This window comes from Chelonus insularis, unplaced genomic scaffold (assembly GCF_013357705.1).
Source record: "Chelonus insularis isolate UGA/USDA-ARS -01 unplaced genomic scaffold, ASM1335770v1 contig_58_pilon, whole genome shotgun sequence".
NCBI classification, from domain to species: Eukaryota; Metazoa; Arthropoda; class Insecta; order Hymenoptera; family Braconidae; genus Chelonus; species Chelonus insularis.
The window spans coordinates 8644-29210 of record NW_023276656.1 but is presented as its reverse complement, the minus strand read 5'-3'; the positions used below and the strand labels follow the sequence as shown (position 1 = coordinate 29210).

The 20567-nt window shown below is 34.7% G+C and overlaps 3 protein-coding genes across 3 annotated transcripts in view; 2 read left to right on the top strand and 1 right to left on the bottom strand.

Moving 5' to 3' along the window:
* The window catches only part of LOC118070414 (E3 ubiquitin-protein ligase cblA-like), an 89985-nt gene extending 77249 nt beyond the window's left edge, over positions 1-12736 (bottom strand). Inside the window, exon 1 of the mRNA XM_035089003.1 lies at positions 12625-12736. The gene's annotated coding sequence lies outside the window, so the exon portion shown is untranslated. The remainder of the gene's footprint in view (positions 1-12624) is intronic.
* Positions 12737-16969: 4233 nt separating this feature from the next.
* Positions 16970-18105, top strand: LOC118070427 (uncharacterized). The gene is made up of 2 exons (XM_035089026.1): positions 16970-17336; positions 17477-18105. The coding sequence occupies exons 1-2, from the start codon at positions 16970-16972 to the stop codon at positions 18103-18105; spliced, it is 996 nt and encodes a 331-aa protein (XP_034944917.1).
* Positions 18106-18708: 603 nt separating this feature from the next.
* On the top strand, positions 18709-19818 carry LOC118070426 (uncharacterized). The gene has a single exon (XM_035089025.1). The coding sequence runs from the start codon at positions 18709-18711 to the stop codon at positions 19816-19818; it is 1110 nt and encodes a 369-aa protein (XP_034944916.1).
* Positions 19819-20567: the final 749 nt, after the last annotated feature.

The window sequence follows — 20567 nt, the reverse complement described above, 5'->3', positions numbered from 1 at the left end:
GCCGTCACTGGTTTGAAGGATTCAAAAAGCGTCATCAACAATTATTAATACGAAAACCATAATACTTGAATTTAAGCAGAGCAACAGTTAGCAGAGAATATTTCAAGAAATAGTTTAATGAGCAAGGGAAGTATTTGAAAAATAAAAATTTACTAGACATTGTTCCAAATAGAGTTTTTAATTGCGATGAAACAAATATTGTTTTATGTCCTGAGTCAGAGAGAGTATTTTCAGTGAAAGGATCTCGCTCAGTATATGAAGTGGTAGATACTGGGAAAGAAGGTCTGACAGTTTTATTCATGTACAGTGCAAATAGTGCTCGCACACCACCAATGTTCATGTATGTCTATAAAGAAAATATATCGAAAAGTACTGTAGAAAATACCCCTACAGGCTGGGGGATTCGTATTTCTAAAAATAGGTGGATGACATCAGTAACATTTTTCGAATACATGACAGATGTGTTCTATCCATGGTTTCTTACTGAAAAAGTGGAGTTTTCAGTCATCATATATTTAGATAATCACTCGTCGCATATAAATATTCTTTTAGTATCACTTTGCCGAGAAAAACATATTGAATTGATTGAACTTTATTCTAATTCAACTCATGTGACTCAACCCCTTGACATATCATGTTTCCATTCATTCGAGAAAACGTGAAAAAAAGCAGTACCATAATGGAAAAATGAGCACAATTTTAGACGATCAAAGAAAGAAGATTTTCTTTTAGTTCTAAAATTTGCTTTAGATAATATAAAAGAAGAAAAAATCGTTGTTGTCAGTGGTTTTAGAGGATCTGGGTTACAGCCATTTAATTCTAATGCAGTAGATTATGATATTTTGAACAAAAGAAAGAGAGGAAAAGAAGCTGTGAACCCACAACAGAACGAGAATGTAACTGAAAAAAAATAAGACATTTGCAGACTTTTAAGAATAATTGACCTGTTGAAGTAATAATAAAGCAATTTCAAGATGCTGCTTCGAACGGATCGAGGAATGGTAATGTGGAGAAGAAGGGTTTATATGATTACTGGCTTAAATTAACGATATGTCTACTGGTATTTGAAAAAAAAAATTTCTAATAATTACTTTTAATAACACTTTTTTATGTAATAAGTTAACGTAATCATGTTTTTGACTAATTTTTTTTACTGATCTTCATATTGATAATCATCGGAAAAATCATGCTGTATAACAATTACATTTATAAATGTAGATAATAGTTTGCAATCCAAGCCTATTATTAGGAAAATCGAGAATTTAGATAATTATAGAGTTAATCTGATAGAAAGATCTCAAGAAGAAAGCTCTGAAAACAATCAATGCAAATTCGACAAAAGAGAAATTACTCTTTTCATATATTAGTTAATATATGAAAAAAAACAGTTAGAACATAGAGTAAAAGCAATACAAGAAAGAATTGAAGAAAAAGCTAAATAGATCAATCAATTAAAAAAATGATTTAATGCATTATCGATATTCATCTCTATATTTTTGGCTTAAAATTTTCTTCGAATATATATACTTCATAAATATATGTATATTTATATATTTTTGGGTTTTCAAATGAAAAAAATTATATTTCTCTACGTGGATTACTGTGTTTCATAATCTGGGACATACCTATGAGACACCGAGACATGCTTTTGTAACGATGCCTCATAAATGTGGACGTGGTGTTCAATTTTTTATTTCACTTTATTTATTCATAAATTACTCAAAAATCATATCGATGTACGAAATACATAGGAGTAACCTTAAAATGCAAAATTAAATGATTAATAAACGTTAATCAGTGTTAAATTAAAAATATTCTATTGCCTTTGAACGAGTGTCTCATAATATGACCCTTTACTTTAGTACTATTTTTATTTTTAAATAATCAATGAGAAGAATTTGGAACAGCACAAGGTCCGGAATCAAATGGAATGTCATGTTAACGATGAATTTAAGTCATATTTTTTTCTAATTTCAGTAAATTGTGTAAGAAAATACTTTTTCGAATCGTCTTTGCATGTCTTAAAAAGTAATTTTGTTGATATAAACTTACGTTTTCTTTTTTATTTTGTAAATATTAACTTCCCAGTGGGAAGTTATAGTAATGGGTCCGATTTTGTGAATCGCGAATTTTGACATATCTCCACGTTTTAAGGTCCCCAGAGTCGAATACAATTGTTTTCCAGTGAATGTCTGTGTGTACGTATGGGCGTATGTGCGTGCGTGCGTTCGGAATTATTTTTCGCCTCGAATATCTCGAGAACAAAAAATGATATCGGCGTGAAACCAACTGCATTTGACACGAAATTGCGCAACTTAGAACTGATCCGGTTTTCAACGAAATCGGTCCAGCCGTTTTTGCAGAACCAAAAAACTAGCAAAAATAAAAAATGACCTGAATTTCTCAATCTATAAATTATACCATTTTTCAGACAAAATTTTAAAATCGTATAAAAAATATGAATATTAAACGATTAGAATACTTGTATAAAAATATGATGACAATATTTCATCGAAAAAAAAATTTTAAAAAACAAAATCAGAATTTTCAACTCGTGTCGGGATTGAGAAAACAGCATTAAAGACGCTATAATGGTCAATAATAATTGTCAACAATATGAAATTGTGTCCATAACAATTGAACATTGTTTCTAACAAGTGATTATTGATCATAGTAATACTTAAATGATAAGTTTTAAATTGTTATAAACAATAAAAACAGGGACCTTTTCTATATATATGAGTACTTTTAACGCATAATTTTTGCCTTTACTAAAAAAATATTACCAACCGTATGACATAAATAAAAACATACTTTTTTCGTTTATAACAATGAAATTTGTTGTAAATAATGAAAAAAAGGATCTATGAGGTATATTCGAATTCTTCTAACGCACAATTTTTTCTTTTACTAAAATGAAGTAACTAACTATATCAAATGAATAAAAACAGACTCATTTTGTTTATAACGATTCCATTTGTTATAAAGAACGGAAACGGGTTCTATTCGGGGTGTTTTTTCATTTTTTCCACTGGGAAGTTGGTCGTGTGGACCTTTCGGGTCGCACCCAGACCACTGCAAAGCACTGATATTTTTCATTTAAATTAAACAAGTAGGTAATTGAAAAAAAAATTCATAAGATAAGTACATTTAGACAGTGAAACAAGCTGTAGGGCTAACAGACAGTCTGGGTGATGGAAGATCAGCCATGCAACCATCCTGGTCGATGAACCATGCACAAAGCAAAGCTTTAAATAAAATGACAGAAGTAGCGTGTTTCATATCATTAGTCAAAGAGATCCACAGCCGAGAAGCTGCCACAGAGAAGAACTCCTTGTACATATTAGTCCTATAGTTGAGAATCGAAAGCTACGCAAAGCTGGTACCACCACGATTTAGGCAACAGAAATCGCAGACAGTGAAAAGCCGAGCCAGGTATGACAGCTGACTCATGTGCAGGGCACGGTATACACAAGGTCCAAGAAATAGCTGATAGAAGCTCTTGATTGACAACCAGCCTAGGTTACGTCTTGTTTGCTTTAGGTATTACGTTTAATTAATACGTTCATATTTTTGTATTGATTAATCATTAATTGTGCAGAACTGAATGCACTGCAAACTCTCCAACACTGCAAATATTTTATTATTCATTAAATCAATTATGAAAGTATTGGAAAATATTTTTTTTTCAGTTCTTGTTTATAGTATGTAATTTTATTTATTTGTAAAAAGTATTCTCTTTGACAGAAATGACGTTAATATGTGTAATGCATTTAACTATTAAATTTACTGCGATCTTCTTGCTCCATTAATATTGAATTTACTGAACTCAAAAATTGTTTTTTCTTCAAATAATTTTATTTATCTTTCCTACGTATGATTTTTCCTTGTTTGTGTAAATACAGCGTACATTTATAAAAAAAATTAGTGGTGAGGATTATGTACAACATACGAAACGTGCTTTGCTCGGTATTTTGAATGAACACGTAGCATACAAAGTTACTTGGAGTGGTGCTCACAATAGCACTAAAGTGGATGGCATGAAGTTCATGAAAATTCTAATTGGTATTTAAATATATGTATTCTTTTATAAGTAGATCAGAATGAAAGTTAAAACTTTTGAAGTTGTATGTTCTAATCATTGTTATAAGTCTGTGTAATCTTCATTTTTTGTAGTTTATTTAAAATGCTGCATACAAACTTATATAAGCAAATCCTTCTATTGACAAGTCAATTGATATTACATTTCGTATATTTTTTATTTTCTTGTAATTCCAGATACGATTGTCAGTTCTGTGAAAAACGTTACACAGGATAAAGTAGTGAAAATAATAAAAAATTGGTTGCAGCATGCTGAAGATCGCTTGCCGAAAAATTTGATAAAAAAAAACCAAAAAAAAATTAATTATATTACTTAAAATTATAAATTTTAATAAAAACCGCTATTAAAGAATAATTTTTTTCCTTTTTTTGTTTCTTTAATATCCTTACACTATATTTAGAAAAATAAGATTTGGTATCCATACGATATCTACTCGATATCTTTTCCAGATGTCTTATAGAGCTCTGAAACCGGCGCATTAGATATCTGACAGATAACTTCTAGCATATCTGTCAGATATCGGTCTCTTAAGGTAAGGTATCTAACAGATATCTTTTAGATATCATTTGGCTGAGTAGGATCAGACATCATCAGTAAGCTCAAGTTGATCCGCATCAGCACCTTCTTACAAAAGACGCGAACGATGTCGGCTTCGACGCCTCACAGCCTCATGGACAGACACACACGCACACAAGATCCACCTACGGACAACTCGCTCGTGTCTGTGTGGCTGACGCCAACACTATGAAACTCAGACTACTCAAAAAATCCAGACTACTTCTGGTGCAGAGACCAGCACAGGAAAACTTACAACTTTCCTGTGACCTTCTACTCAACAGTCACCTCATCAGTAAACACGTTATGTGCAATATCAGTCAATTCATCAGTGAACTCACCGTCAGAAATTTCAGTGAACTCACCGTCAGAAATTTCAGTGAACTCAAGACTGTACGCAGATAATTCAAAGACTTAGTTTTCAGTGACCTCATTTTGTACAGTTATCAGACAGACTCTCTGATCATTAGTTTACTTGTTACTGTTACTTTAGTGGGTAATAAATAGTTATTTGTTATTATTCATTAGTGTCAGCCGATTCATTTACACCCGTTCGACAGTCCTGACTGTTTTAAGTAATAAGTCAAGGAAAGATAAAAGAGCTTGATGAGCTCGCAAAAATATATTTAGTTGATAAAGCATGGAGCAATGTTTTCAAGAACGCTCATGATGCATTGATTGATTGCCAAATATTGGAAGATTTATTGAAATTATTCAAAGTAGATCGAGTTTAATTAATAAGCAATGTTGTGAAACTGGAAGATATTATAAAAAAACTCATCAACAGCGAAAATGAAAAACTATTGGTTCAACCATTACAACCTCTTTTGGATGGCGGTATTTTAAAATCTATTGTCAATAAAATCGCCATTGCTTGTATAACATTTGAAAATCCGAAAGAAATCTATAGGGATTTCAGAGATGGCCTACGTGTTCTGACTTCGAGTCGGCCGTGATGAGAAAATTCGAATTGAGTGGACTGTAAGATTAATTCAGGAGGTTGGATGCTAGAAGGTTCAGAAAAACACTTTCAAACACAAAAATAATATAGGTTTTTGGTTGTTTTTATTAACAAGAACATTTACCCCATGACTATATATATATAATTAATCACTAATTGTTTGTGAGTTGTCCATTGACTGTTTGTTTTAATTTAATTAACTACAAAACGAGTCGTCTGCCTAATAGAATTACAACGCCTATCTCAGACCGCGTGTAGCGACAGACACACAATGTGCCGTACGTGTGACTGTCCGTGAGGCACTATAGCGTCGACGCCAGCACAGTTTCACGCCCAAAGTCACACAACTGCTTTTCCTGGACCACTTGTACTGTTGAGACTGATAATTCTTATTCACATTTGTCCGAGGGACACTTACTGAGACGACTGATATCGATTTATTCTGAAAACTATGAGTTATGCACAAACCTGCGATTTTGCTGAAAGGAAAATTACAGAGTCGACCGCGTGCTTGTTGGCGTCACTAAGGCAGTAGAGTTGTCTGCTGGGCCACTAGAGCAATAGTTTTCCCTGATTGGTCCAATGAGTTGACTGACGCGCCAGTGGACAAGTCTGGCATTAAACAATTTAAAGATTCTCAGATTGACTGACTTGGGACCTCCCAAGTCAGAACAAAGATATAAGATTGTGTTTAAGCAGAAGTAATGCAACTGCTAAGAGAAAGATGAAACCTGTCGTCACTTCTTCTAAAAAAATAATTAATGAAATAACAGTAATTTTCAGTAATAAAACTCATCTAATGGATATAGAAAGTGATGCGCATACGACAAAAGTAGAGAGTCCTTTAGATAATTTGCAGGAAGAAGATTTGCAAGAAGAAGAATGTGCGACACATTCTAAATCAGATAGCCAAATACGCTGTGAATGTATAAACTACGACTATGATTTAAACACTGATTATGATAGTAATGATTGATTTGATTTAACAAAACTTATCAATTCTTTTCTCAAACTAAGTATGTTTTTTTGTCATTTAAGTATACAATTCTTTTTTTCTTTGATTTATATTCGCTTATGTCGTTGTATTTTATAGTGGTTTGTTTATTGCACTTATCACTAACCTAAATTCATTAACTTTTTTAAATTTAAGGAGTATTTATAAAATTTATGTCGACAATTAATGGAGATATATGTAAATGTTAATTTTATCATTTTTTACGTTTTATCATATTTGTTGACTTCCATATAAGGAAACGTTTCTAACAATGATAACTAGGTAATTCTTTTCTAATTTACATACAGCGTTAATTTCTGTAAATAATTCATTTTAAATATTGCTGATTCGTAGATTTAAATAATTGGCGTTTAATGATTTTTGGACTTTTTGTAATTTCATCATTGTCGTTATTTATGTATGGCGCACATTTTTGTACAGCCCAAAAGGAGATGGCTGTTTTTGATAAAAGTGTCTTTACAGAAACTAACATATTTATTATAACTTATAAGATGACTTACATATAAAAGTGACAGAACTGAGAGAATGCCTACGTTCAGACAGCATAGCTTAATAGTTGTTGTAGAGGATGCGAATGTAACTCTACTGGTGCACAAATCTTACGCTTTTGTCTTTAAAATCGGTACGGGAGGGACGGACTTTCAACCGATATATGGAGAAAATTTTTTTTCATCCTTCAAATAGAAAAAATTGCGTCCAAAAGCAAAATTTTTTCAGATATTTTATTATTGAGAAAGAATAAGGTTAGATTTTCACCCCGAAGATATGAACGGTATTAGGAATCCTTTTTTTTTTTTTTTAAATTCTTTTGGTCGTTTTCTATTTTCGTAATGTGGTGAATTGTGATAAAAATTGACATACTACGCTGTTATGCAAAGAGTACATCCATAAACCGGCCAAAAAACTAAAAAAAAAAAAAACAAAAATAAAATAATATAATAGGGAAAGAACAATAAAATAATTTTTAAAATTCAGTATTTTAAAACCAAAAATTTTAAAAGTTTGAAAGAAAATGAAATTTCAATACCGCTCATATCCTTGTGGTCAAAATTGGAAAATTTTTAAGACTCAAAGGGCGAAGAACAGAACCGAAATATAAACTGTAAATGATTTGTTATAGCAACAGAATTGAATATTTGATAAATTTATATTTTTTCAAACAACATACGTCATCAGAGAACATGATAAATATATTGACTGTTCATTTCTGTGATAACATTATGATAAAACTCGAAAGATTGAGAAATAATGAAATTTCAGTAAAAATTTTGCTTTCAGACGCTATTTTCTCTATTCGGGGGATAAAAAAAAAAATTTCTCATTGCATATCTTTGAAGTCAAACCATTAAAAACACGTTATATGTGCATTTTAATACACTCAAGATCCGGTATCATTGCGATGCAAAGAAAAAATTTAGTTTTCACTTTTTGGGGTATTTCTGCAAAAATGACGGAGAATTGCATTTTTTTTTCAATTTTCTGCAGTCCATTCGAAAGAGCAACGTTGAAATAGCACAGAATGTGGCTTTTCTAAGTTGTATTTATGTTGATTTATCATCTTACACTAGGCTTAAAGCCAAGGTAAAAATCAGAAAATTTGAGCGTTAAAGGGTTAATGATATCCATTTTAGCTCTGTGCTACTACTGGGGCTGAGAGATTACCTGATTTTTTTTGTTAACACTATTCGCTACTGTAGGGTTATATTCGACTCTAAGTTGACGTTTGAACATTATGTATTCCATATCACGAAAGAGGTTAACAGCGGTTTTTATTAACTTTATGCTGTTCGACGCCAAACGAATAAACAACTCACAAGGAAACCTCTCGAGGTGGTCACCGTCGATTCAGCTAAGGTTTCTATACAATAATCTACGTCCAAAATGATAGACCACGTATGTTTTTTTTCAGTGAAAAAACGTTTTGAAGGGATAAAATTACCCCCAAAGTTGATACCCTATAAAGGTGATTTTTGATTTTCACATATTTCCAATCGAAATTTTCCAAAACGACCTTATACAGTGAAAATAACATAAAAAATGATGAAAAATACCTTTATTTACATATTTATAAAACATACGAATACACATTTTTTTTATCAAAAACTATTAATTATTTTGTAATGAAACCAATTTCAATCGAAAAAGCATAAAATCTTACGAAATACGTGTCTTTGCAATTTTTAAAATAGCACTAACGACAGTAAACCAAATTACAATTTAAAAATTTCCAATTGCTATTGATTAATTATTTGTAGTTACAATAATCGACGAATCAAATACGTCGTAATTAGAGACTGAAAAGTTTATGACAAGTCAGAATATACTTTTTTATTATCGTCATGTGAGCAAACATAGATATAATTGTTATCACAGTCACTGACAAGCTATTTCTGCGGAAAATTATTTCTGCAATTGTAATATACAGATTTTCAATGCTAGCATTTTAAACGAATGTGACACATTTTAATCATTTAAAAAATTGTAACATTTTTTTCTGCATTTATCTTCAATACCTTAGGTAATTGATTATGTTTGCATCTTGCATTCATTTGAATTTTGGTGAATAGTTACGATTTTATATGTGTATAAAATCGTGTGCTCGAAATAAAAATATTATATAAAAATATATCTTTTATTCTAAAAATTGTGTATCACTGAATAGTTGAAAATGAAAGTTAACCCCCTTAATCTTTTTCGGTTACTTTTAACAACATTTCAGACTATGGAGACACCGGTAAATGATGCTGAAATACGATTGAAGAATTACTTTGAACAAATATTAACGAATAATGAATATAAGACAAAGAATATGCATCTGCAATCCATGAACCAAAAGTGTCCTACTGATAGAGAGCTTAAGTCATGATTACGAATTGCGAGCAGTTGAGTATTGGCGAAGTAGTAAGAAAAAGAATTTAAGTATCGATAGTTCTGACTTTAATGAACTGGTGAAAAAAGATGGACAAAGATTACAGATGGACGGTAATCAGGACTATGTGGACTGTATTTTTTAGGATATTTGGATGCTAAAATAGTCGGGACTGTCGAACGGGTGTAAATGAATCGGCTGACACTAATGAATAATAACAAATAACTATTTATTACCCACTAAAGTAACAGTAACAAGTAAACTAATGATCAGAGAGTCTGTCTGATAACTGTACAAAATGAGGTCACTGAAAACTAAGTCTTTGAATTATCTGCGTACAGTCTTGAGTTCACTGAAATTTCTGACGGTGAGTTCACTGATGAATTGACTGATATTGCACATAACGTGTTTACTGATGAGGTGACTGTTGAGTAGAAGGTCACAGGAAAGTTGTAAGTTTTCCTGTGCTGGTCTCTGCACCAGAAGTAGTCTGGATTTTTTGAGTAGTCTGAGTTTCATAGTGTTGGCGTCAGCCACACAGACACGAGCGAGTTGTCCGTAGGTGGATCTTGTGTGCGTGTGTGTCTGTCCATGAGGCTGTGAGGCGTCGAAGCCGACATCGTTCGCGTCTTTTGTAAGAAGGTGCTGATGCGGATCAACTTGAGCTTACTGATGATGTCTGATCCTACTCAGCCAAATGATATCTAAAAGATATCTGTTAGATACCTTACCTTAAGAGACCGATATCTGACAGATATGCTAGAAGTTATCTGTCAGATATCTAATGCGCCGGTTTCAGAGCTCTATAAGACATCTGGAAAAGATATCGAGTAGATATCGTATGGATACCAAATCTTATTTTTCTAAATATAGTGTAAGGATATTAAAGAAACAAAAAAAGGAAAAAAATTATTCTTTAATAGCGGTTTTTATTAAAATTTATAATTTTAAGTAATATAATTAATTTTTTTTTGGTTTTTTTTTATCAAATTTTTCGGCAAGCGATCTTCAGCATGCTGCAACCAATTTTTTATTATTTTCACTACTTTATCCTGTGTAACGTTTTTCACAGAACTGACAATCGTATCTGGAATTACAAGAAAATAAAAAATATACGAAATGTAATATCAATTGACTTGTCAATAGAAGGATTTGCTTATATAAGTTTGTATGCAGCATTTTAAATAAACTACAAAAAATGAAGATTACACAGACTTATAACAATGATTAGAACATACAACTTCAAAAGTTTTAACTTTCATTCTGATCTACTTATAAAAGAATACATATATTTAAATACCAATTAGAATTTTCATGAACTTCATGCCATCCACTTTAGTGCTATTGTGAGCACCACTCCAAGTAACTTTGTATGCTACGTGTTCATTCAAAATACCGAGCAAAGCACGTTTCGTATGTTGTACATAATCCTCACCACTAATTTTTTTTATAAATGTACGCTGTATTTACACAAACAAGGAAAAATCATACGTAGGAAAGATAAATAAAATTATTTGAAGAAAAAACAATTTTTGAGTTCAGTAAATTCAATATTAATGGAGCAAGAAGATCGCAGTAAATTTAATAGTTAAATGCATTACACATATTAACGTCATTTCTGTCAAAGAGAATACTTTTTACAAATAAATAAAATTACATACTATAAACAAGAACTGAAAAAAAAATATTTTCCAATACTTTCATAATTGATTTAATGAATAATAAAATATTTGCAGTGTTGGAGAGTTTGCAGTGCATTCAGTTCTGCACAATTAATGATTAATCAATACAAAAATATGAACGTATTAATTAAACGTAATACCTAAAGCAAACAAGACGTAACCTAGGCTGGTTGTCAATCAAGAGCTTCTATCAGCTATTTCTTGGACCTTGTGTATACCGTGCCCTGCACATGAGTCAGCTGTCATACCTGGCTCGGCTTTTCACTGTCTGCGATTTCTGTTGCCTAAATCGTGGTGGTACCAGCTTTGCGTAGCTTTCGATTCTCAACTATAGGACTAATATGTACAAGGAGTTCTTCTCTGTGGCAGCTTCTCGGCTGTGGATCTCTTTGACTAATGATATGAAACACGCTACTTCTGTCATTTTATTTAAAGCTTTGCTTTGTGCATGGTTCATCGACCAGGATGGTTGCATGGCTGATCTTCCATCACCCAGACTGTCTGTTAGCCCTACAGCTTGTTTCACTGTCTAAATGTACTTATCTTATGAATTTTTTTTTCAATTACCTACTTGTTTAATTTAAATGAAAAATATCAGTGCTTTGCAGTGGTCTGGGTGCGACCCGAAAGGTCCACACGACCAACTTCCCAGTGGAAAAAATGAAAAAACACCCCGAATAGAACCCGTTTCCGTTCTTTATAACAAATGGAATTGTTATAAACAAAATGAGTCTGTTTTTATTTATTTGATATGGTTAGTTACTTCATTTTAGTAAAAGAAAAAATTGTGCGTTAGAAGAATTCGAATATACCTCATAGATCCTTTTTTTCATTATTTACAACAAATTTCATTGTTATAAACGAAAAAAGTATGTTTTTATTTATGTCATACGGTTGGTAATATTTTTTTAGTAAAGGCAAAAATTATGCGTTAAAAGTACTCATATATATAGAAAAGGTCCCTGTTTTTATTGTTTATAACAATTTAAAACTTATCATTTAAGTATTACTATGATCAATAATCACTTGTTAGTAACAATGTTCAATTGTTATGAACACAATTCCATATTATTGACAATTATTATTGACTATTATAGCGTCTTTAATGCTGTTTTCTCAATCCTGACACGAGTTTGAAATTCTGTCATTGCTAATTTTGTTTTTGGTTCTGCAAAAAAAAATAGCTGGACCGATTTCGTTGAAAACCGGATCAGTTCTAAGTTGCGCAATTTCGTGTCAAATGCAGTTGGTTTCACGCCGATATCATTTTTTGTTCTCGAGATAATCGAGGCGAAAAATAATTCCGAACGCACACACGCACATACGTACATACGTACATACACACACAGACGTCCACTGAAACACGATCGTATTCGACTCTGGGGACCTAAAATAATCAAAAGTTTTAAAATTAAATATTCAATTATTATATTCACATACTACAGCATGATTCACTCCCTTTAAATGAACCATTTTCGACTTCTCCAGCTTGTGCACTCATTACATTCAACGATGGACTTTTACTGATGCCACTTGAAGCAGTCAATTTTTCATTTATTTTGTTTACATGAATGCGTAATGGTAACATATCTATTGGAAAAATTAATAATTTTGAAAATAGGAAAAAACGTAACGAAATTTGCATTATTTGATTTTCAATAGAATAGACGATCCAAACTTACTAGTTCGAACTTCAATTATAACGGTGGGTTTGTTTATTAAGTTATCCTTTACGATGTTACTTCTTTTATATGATGAACTTTCTTGGGTATTATCTGGAGTATTTTCATCTTGCATTTGTTGTGATTTATTTACCAAATCCACATCTTCTATATCTCTCGCAACATAATTTTCAGCATTCCAATCACTTCTAAGATTTTGTAAAGATTCATTTGATTCAAACGGATTCTGAGAAAAAAGGTGCCATAATTTAGCGGTGGACTCTTGGAAGCTTCTCTGCTGGATTCTGATATATTATTATTAATTGACTCATGCTTTGAACCTGTAAAAAGTCAATTCCATTTTTTTGAACGTAACTCAGTTTTATTCAATCTGTTGAGAATTAATTAATTCTCAGTTTGAATTTGCCAGCTGACAGGAACTTCGGCGGCCATCTTGGGACTGGGTTGATAACCAATCGACTAAACAATCAATAATTCTGCATTTAGTCAATCATTTGACTAATTTTCAGTGTCCCTGTTGACTAATGAAGTTCCTGTCGCCATTCTTCTACTGTTCTCGTTCACGTGTACACGCCATTCTTATTCATTCTTAACAAATTTTACAAGTTTGAGTTAATCATCAGTACTAGTGCTATTGAAAATCATCAGAGCCATTCAAGCTTCATTCTAAAACTAGAATCAAGAAATATTTCAAGATTTTTCAGTGTTATTCAAGACATTTCATCAAGATTCATTCGCATTGCATTGATAGGCTAACGCCACGTGCACAATCACATTCTTGCTCAACTTAAGAAGCGTGCTGAGCTCGTGTGGGAGGTCAATAATACCGACCACACCAAGTTGAATAGTTTTTTGGACATTCAATTCAGATTCAAGAATTAAAAATAGACATTCAGTCTCCCTAGTTAACAACTCAAGTTTGTCAGTATACTTAGTGTACCTGTTAGTGCTTAAAATAAAGATACTTTATTTTTTATACAACCTGACTTTCGTTTGCTCTGTTCCGGCACAATCATCCCTATCCTTAAACGGTTAGGTTAATTTACAAGTTGAGATTTTCTCAACATTTCATTGGTCCTTCAAGCCGGATTAGAGCTCTCGGTTGTAAAGTACTAAAATTTTGGTGCCACAAGTGAAAGGGACAAAACAATCAAGTGTTCAAGTGCACAAAATGGCCGACCAACGAAAGAAGTGTGAGAACCAAGAGTCCAAGACCTCAAAACCTCAACCAACAACCAGCGTGACTCCTGACGATGGCGTAGAGGAGTTTGGTAGTCCAACTGATCAATTAAAAGAACCAGATCTCCAGCCACAACGGAGATCGACAACTGAAAGCACAATACAGATAATCACACCATTCAATCCTGGTCTACCGATTCAATTGACCTTCAAGATTAAGTCTCAAATGGCTCAGCTACGCTAAGCCCAGTCATTCACTCAGCAAATCAAAGACCAACAACAGACAATCACTAAAGAAAAAAGACTCTCGCTGGAAAAACAACTCACAGCGTTGCACGAGTCTTTCAATTCAGAACATCAAGTGCTCGAGGAGGTTTGGCCACCATCTCAATTTCATCATCCGTACATTGTGGATGATGTCTTTGAGACATTCAACAAATCAGTCTCAGACTTCTTCATGATATCCGCTAAGGTAGCTTCCAAGGAACCTCAAGTACAATCAACATCAACCAGTAGTGCATCTGACGTCGCACAAGCGTTAGCCCGACTTCCTAAGCTGTCAGTGCTCAAATTTCATGGAACCAGTGCCTCCTGGTTGTCATTCAGAGATCAATTCGAGTCCATGATAGCCAATCAACCTGGTCTGGATGAGGTCATCTAATTCAATTATCTCAAATCAGCTCTTTCAGGTCCAGCTCTCTCTCTGGTTGAAAACCTTCCTCACACGAAGGAATCATTCACAAGAGCATGGGCGACACTCAAGTCCAGGTACGAGAATCGCAAGAGGCTCATCAATGTTCACCTGGAAAAACTCTTCAGCCAGTTTGCTGAGTCAAAAAGAGCTCCACTACATTCAGCCAAGATCTCATCCTTACTCACAATCGTAGACAATTCATTGGACTCACTCAAGCTATTAGGACAATCAACTGAGAATTGGGATACAATTCTCATATTTCACATTCTCAAACACCTTGATCAACATACTCGTGAGCTCTGGGAAACTCAGGATAATGATCTTGAGCGGATGCCTACTTACTTAGAGTTCCATGACTTCCTATTGGCTCGAATTCGTATGTTGGAGAAACTGGAGCCACGAATCAAATCAGACCATCAACAACGCTCATCGCATTCAACTACCAGTGAGCGTAGATTCATTTGTGACTGCTGCAATGGTGGTCATTTCATCGTAGTCTGCCCAGAATACAGGGCTTTGCCTCTCGAACAACGATTGAGGACTGTAGACAGTAAAAAACTGTGCAGAAACTGTCTTGGATAAAATAACACACCAGCTTGCACCAACAAGAACAGATGCAAGGAGTGCAACTCCAAACATCACACCATGTTCCATTCACTGCTATTTAGCCAATCATCAAGCAACAACAATCAAGCGTCTTCCAGGACACAATCATCACAACAATGACCATCAGACACTCAGCCTTCAACTTCACAGCAATGAGGAGGCGAAGTAGTCTTCGAAAATCAATCATCATTCACACAGACATTCAAGCTCGCCGATGGACTTGCTCTGGAGGGTCAAACTGACTGGATGACCTTAGCACATGAGGTTTTGGCCTCAGGAGGGTTGAGGGTTCAGTTGGAATGGTCCAAAGGACAAGTTCAGAAGCAGCAAAATCATCTAGGACAATCAAAAGGTCAGAATGACCACAAGACAATCACTCAACATTCAACTAGTAGTGCTAATAGCACACAAAATCAACAACCAAGTGACGTTAATTCAATTCAAACTAGCAGACAATCATCGACGAGAGCAATCTGCTCAAGTCAAACAATTCCAGGTCATCTACATGATGATCATTCAACGCTGTTAGCAACAGCAAAAGTCATAGCCAATTCACATTCAGGGAGTTACATTGCACGAGTGCTCATAGATCCTGGATCAGAGCTAACACTAATCACTTCTCATCTAGCCAGTCTGCTGCAACTGAGAAAACACCATCAGACAATCAACATAAGAGGAGTGGGAAGCTCTAAGCTCACTCAAACAAAAGGTGTAACATTCTGCGAGCTACAATCATTATCATCCAATCATTCAGTATACATTCGAACTCACATAATGAAACAGTTGACAGCTTTAATTCCAAAAGTGCCATGTAATTATCCCAACAATCACTGGCCTCATCTCAATGGATTAACACTAGCCGATCCAACATTCAACATTCCACAATCAATAGACATTCTACTTGGACCTGATTTTTATGGACAAATCATTAAACAACAGATCATATTTCACTCTCCAACAGCTCCTATAGCTCAACTTTCTATCTTTGGTTGGCTAATTCTTGGTCCAGTAGCACCAAATTTATCAGTCAATCATTCTCACATTCATCATGCTACTACAATCACGAACCATGAAGACATTCAAGAGTTGCTGACAAAATTCTGGGTCCAAGAAGAGGTTCCCATGTCAAATCAACATCAATTATCATCCTTGGACCAACAATGTGAAGATTTCTTTAAATCAACTCACTCTAGACATTCATCAGGACGATACATTGTCAGAATTCCACTCATGTCTTCACCTGCAGCTCTTGGAGACTCCTGTACAACTGCGTATCGATGTTTGAAACGTCAATTGAGGAGACTAACCAACGAGTCTGAGTACCGCAATCTTTACAGACAATTCATGAAAGAATACGAAGAACTTGGTCATATGAGACCTGCTCCAACAATCAATCAAGAATCTCAAGACATTCATCCATACTTTCTTCCTCATCATGGGGTTCTAAGACCAAATAGCACAACCACCAAGCTTAGAGTCATCTCCAATGGATCCAGCCCGATGTCAACTGGAGTTTCATTGAATGACATCACTCACACTGGAGCTAAAATTCAATTAGACATCTTTGACGTACTTCTTTGGGTTCGTCAACATCAATTTCACATTCGCAACTGACATAACAAAGATGTATCGTCAAATAATGGTTCATCATGAAGATTGGAAGCTTCAACAAATTTTTTGGCTAGACAATCATAACAAAATCATCCCATATCAACTCACAACAGTAACCTACGGCACTAGATCAGCTCCTTATCTAGCAGTTCGTGTGTTACTGCAATTAGTAGAGGATGAAGGCCATAAATATCCAAAAGCAACTCAGAAAATCATTAAAGGCAGATATGTCGACAACATATTTGGAGGAGCAGATTCTCCAGAAGAATTAATTCAAGTTGCTGAGGAACTAATCAACTTGTGCAAGGCGGGCGGCTTTCCCCTTGCAAAATGGCAATCAAACAGTCAATCACTTCTTCAAAAAACGTCACAATCATCAGGCAATCAACAAAAAATCACCTTCGAAGACTGCACTACAAAAATTTTGGACTTCACTGGAATCCAAGCTCAGACACATTCACATTCACATCAAAATCAGTCACTCATGAGTCAACATATTCAAAACGCCTCATTCTTTCAGAAGTAGCTCAAATTTATGATCCTTTGGGGTTTGTGTCACCAATCACAATCAGAGCTAAGATGCTCCTTCAAGAACTCTGGTTACATAACTTCAGCTGGGACGAACCAGTCCCACAATCAATCATCAATCGCTGGCTGATCATCAGAGAAGAATTCACTCAACTTCATGAGATTTCACTTCCCCGATGGATTCACACAACCAGACATTCAACTGTCGAAATTCATGGATTCTCTGATGCTTCACAGCTTGCAATGGCTGCAGCAATCTACCTAAAAATCAATTCACCGTCCACAGGGCCCAAAATCACACTCATCTGTGCGAAAATGAAAGTAGCACCAATCAAACAAATCACGATCCCCAGGCTAGAGTTAACTGCTGCGTTAATTCTAGCAAAACTCACAAAGTATGTTCAAGCTACACTCCACAGAGTGAACATACATTCAATTCACTTATGGACGGCCTCTTCAATCACTCATTCATGGATCAATTCAAATGCAGGACGCTGGAAGGACTTTGTCAGGAACAGAGTAGTGCAAATTCAAGAACTAGTTGCGGACGCGCACTGGCACCACATTTCTGGCAAGGAAAATCCAGCGGACTGTGCTTCAAGAGGCATCACAGCCAATTAATTAAAAGATTACTTGCTATGGTGGAGGGGACCCACCTGGTTAGCTGAAAATCAAGAAAACTGGCCGGTAAATTTACCACCAGCTGACGAGGCTTGTAACTTAGAAGCTCGTCCTGGAATATCACTCATAGCAGCAATTCAAGATACAATAATTCATTGGGACTTGGTTAACAGATATTCTACACTCAACAAGTTACTTAGAATCACCGCCTTAATCATTAAATTCACTTCAAGACTTTGACATTCACCAGTTACCAGCCCTTTAGCATCAATCACAACAGCTGACATCGAAAAGGCGAGAATCTTCTGGATAAAGTCTACTCAAGCAGCACATTTTCACCAAGAAATCAGGACTTTATCCAACAGTCAACATCTTCCACCAAACCATTCATTCAACAGACTCACAGCATAAGTTGACTCAGAAGGAGTTCTACGAGTAGGAGGACGACTTCAGCATGCTCAGTTGAGTCATGATTCAAAACATCAATCAATTCTACCTCGACATTCACCATTCACCACTCTTATTATTAGACATTATCATTTAGCCACACTACATGGTGGCACTCAACTTACACTCACAACAATCAGACAACGTTACTGGATCATGGGTGGAAGAGCTCCAGTTAAAACATTCATTCTTCGGTGCATCAAATGTGCTCGACAAAGAGGCATAAGAGCACAACAACTCATGGGCCAATTGCCACAATCACGTATCACTCCTTCACGGCCATTCTCTAATACTGGTATAGAGTATGCTGGGCCATTCACAATCAAAACATCATCAGGCAGAGGAGCCAAGACTAGAAAAGCTTGGGTTTGTGTATTTGTCTGCATGGCAACTTCTGCAGTTCATTTGGAAGCAGTTAGTGACTATTCAACTGAAGCATTCATTGCTGCCTACAGGAGATTCACCTCTAGACGAGGATTATGCCAGACAATCTATTCTGACTGTAGCAGAAATTTCATTGGAGCTGATATAGAACTCAAGAAATTATTTACACAATTCACCAGAGAACATGAGGTCATCTCTAGATTCATCATCACCAACGGCACTCAATGGTCATTCAACCCACCTGCAGCACCACACATGGGTGGCAAGTGGGAGTCAGGAGTGAAATCACTTAAATTTCATTTGACGAGAACAGTAAAAGAATCAATCTTCACGTTTGAAGAGATCACCACACTACTGACACAAATTCTCAACTCAAGACCTCTAGAGCCAATCAGTGACGACCCAGAAGACATTCAAGCACTCACTGCTGGACACTTTCTTATTGGGTCAGAACTCAACACTGTTCCTGAACCATCAACCTCAGAACCTGCACATTCAATTCAAAATCGATGGCGGATGATTCAACGACAATCACAGCAGTTCTGGTACAGGTGGTCACAATCTTACTTACAAAAATTACAAGCTATTTCTAAGTGGTTTTTCAGGAACAGAACAATTCAAGTTGGTGCATTAGCCTTGCTAACAGATGAAAGATTTCCCCCCACGAAATGGCCACTCGTGAGGATCATACAATTGCACCCAGGGCAAGACGGGCTGCCACGAGTAGCAACGGTGAAAACACCAACAACGACGTTGGTCAGACCAATCGTCAAGCTAGCTATTCTACCGATCAATCCAACTCCTGAAGCCCTGAACACCTTACTTAATATAATCTCGATGCCGATGATGCATAAATATTCAATTGTTGAATTTCGATTGTAAGTAAACCTTTTGTGTATGATTTCACTATCAAACTGCAACACACTATGACGCGGCGAATTTAACAAACTTAAACTTTCAACTAATTTTATACTATGCATGATAAAATTATTAGAATTTGATGATAAACAAATATTAGAAATTTCGATAAATCTTTAGTTATTTGAGACAATAGAATTAATTGAAGCCATAAATCTGTGGAAGAATCTTTTATATTTATTTTATAGATGTGTGTTCTATATGTATAAAAGTATAACACTATAATTAATATTTATACAATGAACATTTTGTTATTGTTTATGTACTTCTAGATACATATGTATATATTTCCACACAAAAAAATATAAACAGGTGGTATGGAAACAAACCTAATTATCATTATCTTCCGAAGTATCTAAAAGAGTTGAATGGAGCAGAGGTAGAAAACAGAAAGACTCTTGAAAGGGAATACATACAGCTTTCATAGTTATGTTTTTAGCAGCAACATTTAATGTTGTAGACCATTTATTTCCAACGACTATATTAAACTTTTTCGAATCGACAAGATAATGACGGAATCCATGTGGATTTATAAGTGATTTACCAATTACTATAGGTCCACTTTCATCAACAGATATATTATCAATGCAAACAACTGTACCACCGTCTGAATAACAATATCGATCTTGTTTAGCTCTCAATGATAGTTTAAATGTTTTGTAATATATTGTATAATAAGAAATTATACCAGATTCTACTTCCATAGATTTATT

What these genes read in the sequence shown, in the direction of transcription:
- LOC118070427 (XM_035089026.1), top strand. Translation starts at nt 16,970, where the DNA reads ATGTATCGTCAAATAATGGTTCATCATGAAGATTGGAAGCTTCAACAA. An exon ending in AAAAACGTCACAATCATCAG is followed by an intron (nt 17,337 to 17,476) that starts GCAATCAACAAA and finishes TCATTCTTTCAG; the next exon opens with AAGTAGCTCAAATTTATGAT.
- LOC118070426 (XM_035089025.1), top strand. Translation starts at nt 18,709, where the DNA reads ATGGGTGGAAGAGCTCCAGTTAAAACATTCATTCTTCGGTGCATCAAA.